General features: G+C 51.8%; 1 protein-coding gene across 3 annotated transcripts in view; it reads left to right on the top strand.

The window, feature by feature from the left end:
- The window catches only part of LOC111152655 (abhydrolase domain containing 2), a 94,438-nt gene extending 84,063 nt beyond the window's left edge, over positions 1-10,375 (top strand). For 2 of the 3 annotated variants that reach the window (XM_022511199.1, XM_022511200.1), the window contains exons 7-11: positions 944-1,036; positions 3,740-3,850; positions 6,456-6,525; positions 8,025-8,109; positions 9,846-10,375. In XM_022511199.1, the coding sequence (XP_022366907.1) occupies positions 944-1,036; positions 3,740-3,850; positions 6,456-6,525; positions 8,025-8,109; positions 9,846-10,042 (556 nt within the window). In that variant the 3' untranslated portion in view covers positions 10,043-10,375. Of the gene's footprint in view, positions 1-943; positions 1,037-3,739; positions 3,851-6,455; positions 6,526-8,024; positions 8,114-9,845 lie in introns of all 3 variants that reach the window. The other variant, XM_022511201.1, reaches the window with a different exon arrangement.
- Positions 10,376-16,622: the final 6,247 nt, after the last annotated feature.

Raw genomic sequence — 16,622 nt, forward strand, 5'->3', positions numbered from 1 at the left:
CTTGATCTCTCTGAATCCATGCTGGTCTCCTAATCTAGAGTAGGGATGATAATACCTGCCCAGTGCTGCTGCTGGGGGGATCAGGCAGTGACCCCCACGTCAGGCAGGCTGAGTCGTGCTGACTGCACACACTGGCTCTAGCGGCAGAAAGACGTCAGAACCGGCCCCAGCAGCCATGCCCAGAAGGAGGGGATCACCGTCTACTTCTCCTTCCATTTACTTGCCCTTTGAATGTTCTACAGCTAATCAGAAGAGCTCAAGTGGGGCGCCTGGGTGGCCCAGTCAGTTCAGCGTCTGCCTTTGGCTCAGGTCATGATCCCAGCATCCTGGGATCAAGTCCCGAATCGGGCTCCCTGCTCTGCAGCGGAGTCTGCTTCTCCCCTTCCCCCTGCTCATGTGATCTCTCTCACTCACTCCCTTTCAAATAAGTACATAAAAAATCCTTAAAAAAAAAAAAAAAAAAAAAAAAAGGACCTCAAATGGTATGATTTCCCTTTGCTTCTCAAACAGCAACGGAAGACGTTTTTAGGTTTTTCCCTGCACAGTGCCTCTCCACAACCACCCTCCCCTTACACACACCAGTCATTAAGCTAGGGAAAACCTCCCTGCTGAATAGAGGTGTTCAGATGTCAGTCCTGGCAGGTTCCGTGACGAAGAGAAGGCCACCAGGCTGGACGAGGGTGCCAGGACCGTCCCTCCACAAAGCCAGCGCCCCCAGACGGCTTTCTCATGGGGGGACTCACGTTCAGCCTGGCTATTTCAGTGTCTCCATCGGTCTCTCTACGGAGAGTTTGAGCCCATGGGCAAAGACCCATGTCCCGGGATCAGGAGTCAGCACCGCCACCTTCTCTGGGGTAGAAGTGCTGCGAGACCCTTCTCTGGGGCGGGGACACCGGTGCATCCCTACAGGCGCCGTCCCTCACTCTGGCTGCCGTTCTTTCAGGGCCCAGGAGACCTTCATGCAGTGGGACCAGTGCCGACGCTTCTACAACTTCCTCATGGCCGACAACATGAAGAAGATCATCCTCTCGCACAGGTACCTCGCCTTCCGCGCTCCGCCGGGAGACCGTGCCTCTCTGAGCCTCTTTTCCAGTCGCTGAAAGCCAGAACTCTGGTCCCTCCAGAAAAACGCAATGAAGGCAGGGGCACTGCAGCTTCTCTGCTGGTTGCTTGTGACTTGCTTAGGAACAAACTCGTCCCAAGCTGCCAGATCCACCAAACCATGTCCTGCCTTCGAGATTCCCCATATAGCCAAGACGAGAAACCCTTCTCCATCGCTCTTGCCCAAACTGGAGCAATCCTGAGGGTGGCTTGGCATGGCCGAGGAACCCTTCTCCTTGGACTGCTCATGTGCTGAAGGATCGAGCGTCTTCACCCTCTGTGGGCTCAAGGGGTTCTGACCAGCAGCCGTGTGACAGCGGTCTACCACTGGGCACCGCCTGGTGTCCACAATGCCCCGTTCACCATGTTCCCCGTGTTCATCTTGCCTCAGTCCCGCTCAGAATCCTTTGGTGGAGCAGCCCCCGGCCACTGCTTAGAGCGTGCCTGGCGTGCAGTAGAAGTCAGTAAATATTAGCCATGGTTTTATTGTTATGACTGTTATTATGGATAGAATCCCTCCCTCTTCCCCCAAACCTGCATTCCCGCTGCTGGACTGGGCCACATGGAAGCCCCTGTGCCCTCTGGCCTCTCCCACACCACTGGGGCCTTGCCCAGAACACCCTTCCCATCATGTCCGCCAAAACTCTAGGTCCATCTCAGGTCTCCTCCATGAGACCGCTTCCTTGGTGTGAATCCTGCGTCCTGACCTGCAGTGTAGAGCACTGGAGGGCTTGGGCTGGTTCTGATTTCCCCCAGAGCCTGGCACATCATGGGGTCAATACAATTTCAGGTGGGGGGTTGATGTCATCCTGGGAAAGGCAATCCAACTGAATGATCAGCTGCTTATTCTCTTTATTTCAATGGTTAAAAGAAAATAGGGTACTGCCTCTCCCAGCCAAGCACCCCAGACTGGGCTTCCTGTGAGCGGGGCTCACGGGGAGTCTGGGCGAGGCTGGCGCTTGCAGGCCCCTCCAGCTGCCAAGCTGCTGGGCCCTTGTGACTGGGTGGGTGGGTGGAGGACAGAAGGAGACTTCTGTCCCCTGGGCTGACTGGATATAAGCTGTCCTAACTCAGCTTGTGGTGTTCGGGCCCTGAGGCAGGTGTGGCTCAGCGGAGGTTCAGGAGGGGCTGTGGGTTTGCCAGGGTTTTAGAAGGGACAAAGCCAAGCTCTGACACCAAGTGTGGGCCCTTTTTCAGCCTGTCCACACCTCTGGAATGGGAAGCAGCTCCTTCCAGAGAACGTTTGTTTTGCTACAGGGCCCAGTCTTGCCCTGTAATTAATAAGTCCAGAAGGTTCATCATGTAATTATTAACAAAATGAGACAGTCCTCTGAATGTGCTCTAGGTGCGTTTACATTTTTTTAAATTTACTACAGAAAGCCCAACATCTAGAAATTTTAGGGCCACTTTAAACTGTGAATTCTCAACTGTGGGTATATGATCTTCCTAATAATCTTTGCGGGGAAAAATGCTAAGGGAGTGTGTTCCTTTGTGAGCAAGGCTGTGAGTAGATACCAGAACGTTTAGTTTCCATGATGACCTTTCTCACCTGGTAGAGCCAGACCGCAAGCTCAGCCCTCTGTCAGCTGCGTGCCGGAGATCTTGCAGGACTAAAAGTCTACTTGTGCACATTTTGCGATCTCTGCCCTTATTATCATCCTCTCAAGATGAATCTTTTTCTTAAGAGAAATGACGACGATTCTGAGTATATGTAAGCTTTTTAGCAGACGTGTTGGAGAGCCGTTGACTTGCTCCAACGCTGGATGGGTTCACCGCTGTCTTCCTTGTTGAGTGACAGAAACCATTCCTAAAGAAAAACGGGCAGTGTCAGCACCGGTGTAAAGACAGAGCCCCACAACCGTAGAAGGCCCCCCCCACAGTTTGGCTGACCACTTCCTACTCACCGCAGAGCCCATCCTAAGACCTCCCCTGCTGCAAAGGATTTGTAATACAGTCGACCCTTGAACAATTCGGGTTTGAACTGTGTGTTTCTACCTAGATGTGGATTTTTCTCAGGCCAGTGCCGTAAATGTATTTTTTTTTTCCTCAGTAACGTTTTCTTTTCTCTAGCTTACTTTATTGTAGGAATACAGCATGTAATACAGCTAACATAAAAAATATGTGTTAACTGACTATGTTATGGGCAAGGCTTTGGGTCAACAGTAAGATATTAATAGTTGGGTTTTGGGGGAGTCAGAAGCTCTATATGGGTTTTTGACTGCCATAAGTTGGTGCCCCACCCCCACATTGTGCAAGGGTCAACTGTATTCACCTAGACTCTAACCTGGTCTCTGTCTAGCTGCCCCTGAGAAGGAAAATAAGATCTTGGCCGCCATCTTTCTGCAGTTATTCAAAAGTCAACATTGCAATCTCATCCTCTGGGACGTGGGGAAGGCTGAAGGGATCTCGTCCTAACTTGCCCCCATGTGCCTTCTCAAAGACGCTCCTGGCTTGCCTCGGGGCCAGGAAGCAGGTTCTGCCCTCGGTGCTCCTCACCCATTCTTTAAATATTTTTTCAGCTTTACTGAGGTGTAATTGACAATTATCTGATGTTTCAAGTGTCCACCATGATGATTTGGCTCACCGTCTGCTCACCATGATGATTTGGCTCACCGTCTGCTGCTGTGTGTCATTCTAGGCAAGCTCTTTTTGGAGACCATGTTAAGAAACCCCAGAGCCTGGAGGACACAGACTTGAGCCGCCTCTACACAGCCACGTCCCTGATGCAGATTGATGACAACGTGATGAGGTGTGTGCGTGCTCAGGGACACGGTGCCCGGCAGGAGGCTGCAGGCCAGCCGGCCCAGCACGAGGGCTTTCTTCGCCCACTTTAGTGTAAAGGGGTTTTTTTGTTTGTTTGTTTGTTCTTAAAGATTTATTTATTGAGAGAGAGACAGAGAGCACAAGGGGGAGAAGCAAAGGGAGATGGGGAGAGAAACTCAAGCAGACTCCTTGCTAAGCGTGGAGCCCAAGGTGGGGCTTGATCCCATGAACCATGAGATCCTGACCTTAGCCAAAACCAAGAATCCGTCGCTTAACCGAGGGTGCCACCCAGGTGCCCCAGGGCTTTTTTCATTCTTTGAATAAAAGAATGTCTCGTGTTTAAAAACTGAAGATCACACAGAAAAATCCAGATTTCTAGTTGCTCTTAGAAAACAAGGAGAAGATGTCCCCGCTCATTCTGCACTCCTGTGTGGCATAACTGAGCTGGAACTGGGGAGCTGGGGTGCGTACACCCTGCTGTCCGTGGTCCTTACCCTACCTGCCGTGCCCTGACCCTAGGGCAGGGATCAATTGCCACATAATTTGCATTGACAGGAAAAGGAAATATTTCTTGTAACCATCCATGTCTCTATCAAAAGTAAAAAAACAAAAAATAGACCAAGAGAGCTGTCTTTGCAGGAAAACAGAGCCTTTTTCTTTGTGAGCAAGAAACCTCTCCTCCCGGTGTCCTATGTGAACCCCACCCACTTTGTTCCTTCACCCTTCACCTACCTGCCCCCTGCAGGCACCCGAGGCTGAGAACCCAACAATGTCCTCTTTCCTGGCACACATACTTTCTGATTGAGCTTACTGAGCTTAGCCTTAGCTGGAAAAAGCAATTGTTGATCTCTGACCTCACTGTTCTCTTTAAAAACCTCATCCCTGGGGTGCCTGGGTGACTCATTCAGTTAAGTGTCTACCTTCGTCTCAGGTCATGATCCCAGGGCCCTGGGATCGAGCCCCGCATGCGGTTCACCTGCTCCCCCTACCCCCCACCCCCGCCTGCTGCTCTGCCTACTTGTGTGCTCTCTTTTCTCTTTCAAATAAATAAATAAAATCTTAAAGAAAAAAAAAATCATCCAATGACCATTTGATACCTTCAGGCATGGTCTAAAGCAGGCTAGGGTTCATCAGTAGATAAGTGGATACTGACCTGAGGGGACTTATCTTCCTTATGGCATTTTAGTAGCTTTCTTACACCAGATATATGCCTGTTAACATTTACACAAAGGAGACAGAAACCAGAAAATCACTGGTACGCTGAGAAGGTGAGAATGGATTCTGCCCACCCTCCCTGGATCGTGTGTCATTTTATTGTGGCATCTAATGAGAAAGAAACCAAACACTGAAATTCCCCATTCATCTTCTGAATTGGTGTGAGCCCCAAAGCGAAGGTTCTTCAACTCTCCCTTAAGCTCTCCCTTTTGAATTGTGCTGGATTGTCGCAGTTTCCATGAACATGACCAGCTGGGCAGCCTCCTCATTATCCCGTCACCAGGAGGACTGGAGGACTGGAGTGCTTCCCTGGCCCGCTGAGACCACAAAGGTTGCACGAGGACAGGTGCCCCAGAGATGACCACTGCTCTCGGCCTCTCCCCCTCAAGTGGGCCCTCACAGTGTGGCCTGTGCCCCCTGGGGCCTTCCCAGGTGGAGATGCCTGCACAGCCCGGCAGTGGAAGATAGCCGAAGCTTCAGGGGAGGCACAGTCTCGTGAACACCCAAGTCAGAATAGAACACAACCGCCAGTCAGAAACCAGAGGCTCTAATATGTGTCAGGAGGAGGTTTCCAGAGATCCTCTGGCCTGGGGTTGAGTCGGGCTGCTGGTGTCAGAGCACAGGGCAGAGCCGAGCAGCTGGACTTCCGTGCAGGAACAGGGAAAGTTCCGTTAAACGTCTCTGACTGCAGCTCCACGGGTGAGCAGAATTGCTAACTTTGGATCTCTGTCTCGCACCCATTACCTGAGACATGTTCCTTTCCAGTTCCCGGTGGTCAGGGTTCCTCTGCAGGGAAAAATTCTGTTGAAGAGAAAGTTCTTGTAAATGCCTCTGCATGTCAGTTTCCTAGTGTCTGCAGTGACATCTGGTTTTATCCCGACTCGAAGGGTATAACACCTGCTAATAAATACTGTGGCCAGGGGACACCTGGGTAGCTCAGTCAGTTGAGTGTCTGTCTTTGGCTCGGGTCACGGTCCCAGGGTCCTGGGATCAAGTCCGACATCAGGCTCTTTGCTCAGCAATGAGCCTGTTTCTTCCTCTGCCTGCTGCTCCCCCTGCTTGTACTCTTGCTTTCTCTCTACCCTGTGCTCTCTCTCTGGCAATAAAAAAAAAAAAAAAAAAAAATCTTAAAAATAAAAAATAAATACTGTGGCCAGCCCTTCCCGAGCGATGGCTGGGCCAGGCTCTGCTCTGACAGCACTTCAATGTCATCAGTCTCAAGGCCATTAAGGAAGGCACGGTCTCTAGCTCCACTGTACAGAGGGAGAAGGTTAGAGTTTGCCTGAGGTCACAGAGCCTGTAGGGGGCAGAGTCAGCTCAGCGTCCGGTCTTGTGACAAGGATTCCTTTGTCTTCCTTTGCGTGTGTGTGTCGCAGGAAGTTCCACGGCTATAACTCCCTGAAGGAATATTACGAGGAGGAGAGCTGCATGCGGTACCTGCACCGGGTGAGTCGGGGCGGGACCGGAGCGAGCAGCCTCCCCGAATCGGTGGCCCCGCCTCCAGCTTCGCGCACGCGCAGTGAGCACCCTCCCCAGCATCCTTGGTGGGAGCTCAGCCAGAACCGGGCTTGGACACCTGAGGCTGTTGGCTTGGGTTTGGCTTCTGACCCAAACTCTGCCCCTCGGGGACCCCCGTGTATTAATCCCAGAGCTGCCCCTTGGTGCAGCGTGGGACCAGTCTGCTCCTGCCTCTGCGGAAAAGCCCTGGACCTTACTGCAACACCCATTGGTCCCTCAGTCTTCCTTTAACAGTGAGATCTTGCCCACTTCCTGCCATGGCTCCTCATAGATCTGTGTAGATGTCCTGCTAGCTCGGACCCTTGCTTTGGCCCCTGTGCCTTTCTTTAGTGTGACGGCTAGAACTAAACTCAAGGTTCCTGCCATGATCTGATGAGTGCAGGGGAAAACAGATGTTTTTCTGTATCCCAATGAGGAGGAGCAGGTGTGTTGACAAGGTCGCCTGGCTTAGACGAATGCAGTTTTCAGCAGCTGCAATAAACGTGGGGTGGATTCAGTGACATCCATGGCCAGCCTCGAACTCGCCATGTTTTCCACCTGCACCACCACCAGACCAGTCTCTCATCATTCTGTCTCTGGACAGTTGCTCCTTTTACTCAAACACAGGATTCCCATTTGGCCCCATCAGAGTCCACCTGCTGGTTTGGCCTACCGCTCACCCAGCGGAAACAGGTGACTGTGAATTACAGCTCTGCCATCTGTCATATTGGCCACCACATGCCCACTCCCCATCAGTTAGCATCATCCCCCAGGCTTTGGGTGCCTTCCTTTAAGCCACTGCAGAGCCATTGAGCTGCCCAGAGCCGCTGTTAGAGACCTCCTGCTGAGCACAACCAGCTGCTGTACCCCCAGAGCCTGGCTGTTCAGTAGTGTCCGAGCGCCCCCCCATCAGTCCATCTGCACTCAAAGGAAAAAGCCTGTCTTACTAAAATGGATGTTGAATGCTTCCCAGTATCCACCAGCCTCCTCCTGGTTCTCCCCTTCAGATTCTTCTAGAAAATCTCCCTTGTCTGGAGAGGAGCACACTCCCATCTTTCCTCCCCCACACTGTAAACAGAATGAATGGGCACATAACTCTTCATAAGGTCATTTTGCTGAAAGGTAGGCTAACGAGATACCATGAAGATCATCAGAAATACTTTGCCAGGGAGCCCCACTGAGCCCTGCCCTCACTCCCTCAGAGCACGTGGGTGACCCAGAACACCGGGGGCTTTTCTTCTGCCAGGCTGCCAGATCACATGGTTAGGATTCATGCTGCTGCCCGGGAAGACGGGGCACCCTCAGTCCCCATCTCAGCTCAGAGTTTGCTGAGCAGTGGCCCTCTTCCCTTTGCTTCAAAGACATGGGCGGTAGTGCATTTGAGCCTGGACTCAATGGCGTCTGAAACGGGATCAATCGTTTATTTCTGCCTTATTTTCTTGTTGCAGATCTATGTGCCTCTCATGCTGGTTAACGCAGCTGATGACCCCTTGGTGCACGAAAGCCTCCTAACCATCCCCAAATCGCTCTCCGGTAAGTGCTCCCTCGGCCACTCAGCACATTGCCCTGGTAAATTCTGTCACCTCTACCCTGCTGTCACACCCTGAAGACCAGCCTCTACGGGGAAGGGCATCCGTAGTAGAGTTCTCATTCAGCCGGGCCTGATAGTCCTGGGGCTGTGAGGGGGCCTGGGCAGAGCCTTCTCGTGTCCTGTCCTGGTTGCAGAGACGACCGCCACCTATATTCACACCCAAGAGGGCTTTGCGGGGGCTCCCTGGTGTTCTCTGAAATTATCGTGTCAGGGTTAGGCTTCCATTAAGTCTGAAAGTTGGACTTAAAGAGATATTTTGACTTAAAATCCGACACGAAAAGCAAAACAGAAAAGCCAGTTCTGTTACCTCTTGAGACAGACAGCCTCTCCATCTGGTTTGAGGATAAAAATATAAGCAACTGAGAAAGCAAAGAACACTGCTCTCGGAAATGTTGTGCTTCGAGCCCGGGTGGGGTGGGTGGGGGAGGAAGGGAGGGTGGGCAGCCGAGGGAAACGCTTGGGAATTCCAAGGGCACCTTGCGCTGAGATGCAGATCCCATCCTTTGTAGCACTCTGCGGTCCTGTTTCTCTTGTAAATATCCCGTATTCACCAGAGCGTGGGGCACTCATTCTCCCCAGCCCCAAGCTAGAGGAGTACAAAATACGGTGGGCAGGGCACAGGCACCTGCTCGGAGTGGTTGTTGCGTGTCATGTAGGTGAACCCGCTAGCAAGCCGTAGGCTCCCTGCTCGAAAGCCAGCCGCTCAGTTTCCTTCTGATGTCCAAAGCGACACTGTAGCTCTCATGCTGTCACAGAGAATTTATGAAATAACTGAAAAGGAAGAATAAGGGGGATCAGACAAGAAAAGGGCCCTGCAGAGCCAGAACCATGCAGGCCAGGAGGCTCGGGCCCCTGTCAGTCCGTCCCCTGGAAAGACAGATGTGTCCTGTGCTCCCCAGCCACAAGCAGCTGCCCACTTGGCCTCACCTCCCCCCCGCCCCAGCGGTCTTTCCCAGCACCTGGGGGACTGAGCCACACACGGACTCCTGAAGTCAGGCCCCAGCGTAGCGGCGCTCAGCAGGACCATTCCATATGTCTCAAGCATCTTTAACACAACCTGCAGCTTTAAGTGCTGGTTTAGTCTTAAACTATAAGTGTCTGTAAGGAAAAAGCGTGGACTCCACTGACTTAACCTTGTTCTCTAGTAAATAATGGCATAAATTCGAGGAATCCCTGCTCAAAGCCTGCCCCCCCCCCCCCCCCCGTAGCACCTAGCATGGGCATCATCTGGGAGCTTCTTAGACGTGCAAAATCTCAGCTCCTCCTCCGGCCTCAGTGAAATCTGAGAAACGTCTGACTATGTCATTGAAATCAGCCGGTCAGCTTTAGCGACGCCAGTGCATGGACTCGCTCGCGCTCGCTCATTCTCTCTCTAATCTACGTCCAAGTTTGAGAACCACTTAGATTTCAAAGTATTTCTTAAGCTGGTGCCCATTCCTCGCCCAAGCTAAGCGGCCACTCCAACACCTGCTAGATCCCACTGCCTTGCCCAGCCCACCTAATCCCTCCCGCCCCGTGCCCGATCTGTGAACGAGGCCGCGTGAGTGGGAGTCAGATGCCCTCCTGCTGACCTTCAGATAAGCCTGGGCCACCCCGGCCTGCTCGCTCTGGCCCCTCCGGCCTTGGAGGTAACCAGTCACCGACTCACTCCGCTGCCTTCCTCCCTCCCCGCCCGCAGAGAAACGGGAGAACGTCATGTTTGTGCTGCCTCTGCACGGCGGCCACCTGGGCTTCTTTGAGGGCTCCGTGCTGTTCCCCGAGCCCCTGACGTGGATGGATAAGCTGGTGGTAGAGTACGCCAACGCCATTTGCCAGTGGGAGCGTAACAAGTCCCAGTGCTCGGACACGGAGCAGATGGAGGCCGAGCTGGAGTGAGGCCTCCCGGACTCCGGCGCGGTCCAGCCGCCTCCCCTGGAACCCGCGTCCCTCACCGGCAGATTCGGGTCCCCCATCTCCCCGCGGTGACCTGGATCTGACCTCACGCCATCAGCGGGGACGGACCCCCCCCCCAGGCACACCTGTGGCCAAGTAGGCTGCCGTCCCTGGGGGCTCCAGGCTATTTTTATGCTTAGTTACTGGTTTTCTCCATTGCGTTGTTATCCGTGGTGACAAGCGACAGGGTTCTCACCCTCCTGTCCACTTTCAGCATTTGATTGCTTTTAAGCCAATTACATCTAGTTTCCCTATTAAAAATGTGTCTGAACAGCAGTTTTGCTTTGCCAATCAAAAAGGCTTGTCCCCAAGAGCAGTGAAGGATGTATGCTATTTTGTGGTGGTCGTGTGTGTCCTTACATAGACCCTGGTGAGCCCTCGCCCAACGAGGCCGATGCTGAAGAGGCCGGTCCGCTTGGAGCGTCAGCACCTGGGCCGCCTGCCACGGCCGTGTGGCTCCTCCTCACACGGCTGAGAAAGTTCTCTAGCGTCACAAGCCAGGTTCCTCCCTTACAATCTTCTAAGACCGTCTCCTCGCACTTTTGCCAACGATGAGAGTTACCTGGGGCACTTGTTAAAAATTCAGCCTCCCAGGTCCCTCCCCTGGGAGAGGCCGATTCAATGGGTCTGGGAAGGGGTCTGGAGATTTTAATTTTTTACAAGTGTCCCTGGTGATCCTCATCACCGGGCAAATTTGGGAAACACTGTTTTGCTGCAGGGTCTTTCCGTGAGAAACATCTGGGTAACTCATTTTATGGAAACGTATAGGTAGACAGGTCTCTTAGCTCCCAGGGGCCTCCTAGGCAGCAGCCCCTGTCACGTCTAGCTGCCTCGAGTGGCCGCAGTGTGATGTCTCTGGAGAGGGCCCAGTGGGGAGGGAAGAGTTTGGGTAACGCCGGACTCTGCTTTTCCCTGGCTGTATGACCCTGGACAGGTCCCTCTGAACTTTCGTTTCTTCACCAAACGGGGGACTTGGACCAGGTGGATGGCCGAGACCACAGCCAGTTCGAAAGATCCATGACAAACTCAGCTCACTGAGGTTTGAGAGACCATCCCTCCAGGGAAGCCTGGGAGTAACTCTCCTGTCTACACCTGTGGATGTCATCATTTGCCTTTTTTTTTTTTTCCATGTCTCTCATTTTCATAGAAAGAGGTGTTTGGGGTTTTCTTTTGTTGTTGTTGTTTTTTTAAACATTCAATGGTAATTTTACTTTTTTAACCCAAGTCTTTCTAGCTCTGGCTTTTGATAACCAAATAATTCGAAAGCTGGGTCTGAATTTGGAGAAAGATCTTTCCAGCCATAAAGGGTGTTATTTTGAAACCAGATTTTTAATTTAATAGCCTATATTTATAGTCTGTTGGATAGATCTTTCCAAAGTGTGTCTTTTCAAACAAAAATGTTATTTGAGGTTTCAAGTACTCCTTTCCTCCAGTCCTGCAGGACTTGAATATCTAAAAACCCTGCACTTTGAAAAATCAGCAGTTGCTATCTGGAACTAAACGGAACTATGAGTGAAATTGCCTGGATACACTTTTTTTTTTTTTTTTTTTTAAATATCCTTGCTTCATCTCCTTTGCTCCAGGACAGATAGGATTATAACTAGTGGGTCTGTGTGGATGTTTCAGGGGTAAAAGGGAACCACCTGAGGGCCTGGGGGGCGCCCATCGCGGCCGCAGGTGGATGTGGTTGGGTGCCGGTCCACGTGACTATGACGGTCGGTATCCTGAAGTTGTTTTCTGACAATCGCCAGATCATCCTAATCAATACCATCGAGAACAGCCACCGTCTCAAAAGGTTGAGACTTTGTGGCCCCCATCATTGCTTTGTTGTAATTTCTCACACACACCAAGTTCATCATTGTGACTTTCCCCTGCCCTCAACTGTTATTTTCCTAGTGCATTTTCTTTCCATGTTCTTTTAGCACAAATGGGCACTTTATCATCTACCCCCTCAATTTGGAAGCTGGTCCCCTCCCCTCCCTTGCTATTCCCTCCACCCAACAGCACAGCTGTAATCTAGAAGAGTCACTCCACGGTCCTGTTGCCACAGACCCTTTGTGAAAGTAGGGAAATGAAGCAATAAATGAATGGGGCCGGAGCACCGTCCCAGGAAGCAAGAGGGGCCTTTGCCGTTGCCTTAGGTCACATCTCTCAACCTGTTCTCAACAGAGCTGTGGCCAGGTACCAGCTCCATTCAGGAAGAGAAAAGACAGTCCTGTTGTCGCACCCCGGGGGACTGGTGGGGGACCAGAAGTCCCTGGAGCCCGGTGGTGGTGGTGGTGGTGGTGGTGGTGGTGGTGGTGGTGGAGGAGGAGGAGGAGGAGGAGAGGCCGGGCCTGGGGCCTGGCCTTTGTCACCCCACGACCGGAATTTACCCCACAGGACTGTGGGGGCCACTTCCCAGCTGAAATCTTTCTAGTGTGTGACTCTGAATGGCACTCACATTCCATTTTGGCTCACATGAAATCAACTGAAGTCCTTTGTTCCGGCTTTGGGCTCTCAGGCATGGAAATGAGAATGTGACCGTGGCGGTCTTACAGGAAAATTCTTGTTTGTCCCTGAATGAGAGCACAGAGGCATTGAATTGACAAGAGTTGCAGACTTGCCTCATAAACAAGGGAGCAGCATTTTATATGTAGGTCAGCTTTTTCCTTCCTCCAGCTTTCTTGGCTTTTCTTCCTGAAGTCATTCATTTCTGATAATGGGAGCGCTCTTCTTGCTCTGAAGGTCCTCTTTGGCCTAACACAAGGCCGAATTTTCAAAGAGCGTTTGAATATTTTAAAAATCGGAATAAAGATAGAAGTGGCCGTAGACCTAGACAACCCTATCGAATCCTATCGCAGGGGTAACCCATTAAACACCAAGGAGGAAAAGCACCCACATTTCTTCCAGCGGCGCTCCCTGCCTCTCTCAGACAATTTGAAGACCGCGAATGAGTGACAGGTCCTGGCCAGATTAAGATGATCTAGAAAATGCTGTCACATCTCCTTGATAGGTTTTGTTAGGAGGAAGTTTACCAGACTTCAGGAAAAACTCTTCTCTTCCCTGTGGCGATTCCAGAGCAAAAGAAAGCAGGAGGCTGTCCGTCGCCACTAGATTCTTTTAACCTCTCTGCAACATTATCCAATTGCAGGGGACCTTGTGACATGCCGTGGGAGGGGAAATATGCCAGAAAGAGGAGCGTTTCCTGTCTTTGACCCGGTGTTAGGGAGTCAGGGTCCAAGACACCTGGGTTCTCATCCCAGCTGGCTCTGATTCACTTGGACTGAGGGCAATCCCTTCACCTCTCTGAGCCCCAATGCCCTCACCTTAGACCATCCGGAAGACCATCTACTTACACATCGTTTGCCTAAGCATTCCCACCTGCCTTCTGCAGCCCTAGCAAGTGACCACGGCTACATCAAGGCCCCAGCCTCATCTTGGGGGGCCTTAGAGAGAGGGAGCTCCTGCATCAAGCCTTTACCGGTGAACACCCTTGATATGACCCGAAACCCTGTGTCTTTGACTGGCTTCTCTTTAGAATCTCCGTTGTCCTCTCAATATCCTTGCTGTCCCGAGGGTGGTCTTGTGACTGGGACAGGTGCTGACCATCGGAACAAGGCGAATGTCCCCCACCTTCTGTGGGACTCGGGCAGAGCATTGAGATCCACAGTCCTGTTTCCCAGGGCAGAAAGCCTGCCCGCTCAGGCTTTCATTCTGAAGCCACAGTCTTCATTAAAGCCAAGCCTTCTGGATAGCTGAGCCTGGACGCCTGGCGTCTGAATGAGAGCTCCCTTTGTGACCGTGTGACTTGAGAATCCCCTCTGCCGGCTGAGAAACAATGCGCATGTTCTTGTTTGTGTTTGCCCCCGCAAGCAGATGTCTGAGATGTGAGGGGCTTTTCTTTGCCTGTGCCATCGATCCTTAGAGCCCAAGTAAAGATTCCCTGCAACGTCACGTCCAAAGAACTCAGGGTTTTGCCCTCCAGGCGCTTCTCGCCACAGCAGCCTGAACAGCATCACCTGGCATTCTCGGTGCCCAGAAAGTCTCACCTTGCCCCTAGAGCATCCCCTGGGGTTCCAGCGATACTGTGGCACCAGAATCCAAATTCTCGTGCTGTGACACCTGGGAGCAAAGCCACAGGAAAGCCAGAGACTCTCTCCATGTGGCCTGTGTGCATCTCCGCTATGCCAGGCACCCCCAGCCCCCAACAGTATGCGCGATTCAGAACCGGCCGAATGTCTCGTCCCCCAACGCCTCTCTTCCTTCTGGGCCTCGCTCTGTTTCCAGAGCCACTTTGGATTCCATGGAGGCCTCAAAAAGCCGTGAAATGTGGCCGGTCTGTGGCCTTAGAGGCCGAGCAGTGGAGGAAAAGGGTTTTTTCTTCCCTCTGTTATCTAAGCAGAAGGAAGGACCCCCTTCTTCAAAAGCTAGGATTGCTTTTGCCAAACTGTACTCAGAGCTAAGGGAAGGGGAGCGGGCCCCTGCTGGCAGTGAGAACTGGAAGGCCATCCAGGACAAATGATGCTCCCTCTCGCCCCTCTCACTGCCGCTGCTGCCCCCGGATGGACGCCGCAGCCCGGGCACCCCCCCCTCCCCAAGTGGCCCTGGGAAGCAGGCCGCAGAGTCTGGCTCTCCAGCCATGCTCAGCCTCCCAGACAGTAGACAGCTGCCCCTTCTGGAAGAGTCAGCCTGCCCCCACCCCCCTGAACTGTTTTTCCTGGCATGTATGTGGAGAAAGCATCTGTGTATCTAACGAACACGCTGGAATCCATTTCTAACCAGTGGGCAAATCTTCCACCTTGACTCTGCTCGATTAGCAATGAAATCGAGAACCTACCTTCTCCCCATTCTGGTCCCCACTAGCCAAGAAATCTGTTGCCATAAACTGGGGACAGTCCATTTCTAGCGTCTACAGAGAGAGCCTTCATCTCCCAAGGCCTGCTTCTTCCCGACCACCCACGTTGAGGAGTCCCCAGTATAATAGCGGACCCCCTCGGTCCCTGCGCTAGCCGCTTCTCTCCCAGACCGTTCCCGGGGACTTGGTCCATCCCAGGGGTAGGACTTGGCTTTTGTCTGGCTTTTGTTTTGGCCTCTTCCTTTTTCCTAAAGCACAAGTCTGCGTAGAGTCCTATCAGCTCTCCACACCAGTCCCGGACGACCTGGGTCTCTCCCACTGCCTCAGGGAGACCTTCACTACATCTGAGCTCCTGACTTCTGTCACTACAGCTGCCTTAGCCACACCAGGGCCGGGGGGCGGCGTGGGGGGCCGGTTCCATCTCTCCCTTCCCTGGTCGGACTCGCTCAGCCACGTTCTTCTGTTGGCAGATCTGCTTCCAGATTGATTTTTGAGAACCATCACTCTCACATTCCTCATTTTTGTTTTTTTGTTTTGTTTGATTTTGTTTGGTTTAGTTTTCTGAAATGTCCGACGCTGCCCTAAAAACCATGTCTTTTTGAGTTTGTGTTCTGAAAGCCTCTGTGCCGCCGGATTTTAGGGTGGGGAATACAGGATCCTCCAGCACATGGGGCATTTAAGATTTGCAACTAGCAATGCAATTTTTTCTAAATATGAGGATATTTACCTTTATTAAGAAATTATACTAAACAACGGTGTCCTTGATCATTTTCTGTTCTCATATGACTTTTGGCTCTATTTTGATTCTGTGTGGTGGTAAACGAAGATCATTACAAACAAGAACTGTAATTTTGTTATCTTTGATTCAATGGAATTTCTTTACTTAAATAAAAGGCTAAAAATGTGGCGTGGCTGTGTGTCCTTTGTCCTGTGGGAGTGTCTGTGTAAAAGGATTCTTCCTGTGCCTTCACCAAACGTGAGCTTGAAGGAAGTGGGCAAAACCATCAAGTTCTTATCACAAGAGATTATATCCCAGCCTTGCAAGCAATGAGTAAAGAAATGACCATCCTGCGGGTTCTCACACACCCAAGCTCTCCGGCCCAAAAGCCAGGGCGTGAGATACCAGCCCTGGAATCGCCCACTCTCTAGACAAAGTGAACCCTGTAGATGAAATGTGAGGGGAGATGGAAATGGTAACTGCCATGCATGATTTGCATGCTTTTTCTAAGAATGTTCTAGAATGTTCTTTGAAAAGACCAAGTGAACATCACCTAAATTAAGGTCCTGTTGGGTTGGGGGCACCTGGGTGGCTCAGTCAGTGGTGTCTGCCTTTGCTCAGGTCATGATCTTAGGGTCCTGGGATTGAGCCCCATGTTGGGCTCCCTGCTCAGGGGGGAGCCTGCTTCTCCCTCTCCCTCTGTCCCTCCCCACTGCCCCCCCAACTCGTGCTCACTCTTGCTCTCTCCCCTCTCTCAAATAAATAATAAAAAGATTATATTGGGTTGGGAAAAAACTTATCCTGGGTTCGTTGATTGATGGTGGTGGTTTCTTCTCCTTTGCGTCTGTCTGAATCCAAGCTGAGGTCTTCCATTCCCACCAGGAGAGTTAATACTAGTCCATATACTCTCCTACCCAAGAACTTAGCACTCCGTTTTCTTCCCTCCTTGGCTAGGCAAAACCTCTGAC

This window comes from Enhydra lutris, unplaced genomic scaffold, assembly GCF_002288905.1.
Source record: "Enhydra lutris kenyoni isolate GAN:26980312 unplaced genomic scaffold, ASM228890v2 scaffoldscaffold29, whole genome shotgun sequence".
Classification (NCBI taxonomy): Eukaryota; Metazoa; Chordata; class Mammalia; order Carnivora; family Mustelidae; genus Enhydra; species Enhydra lutris.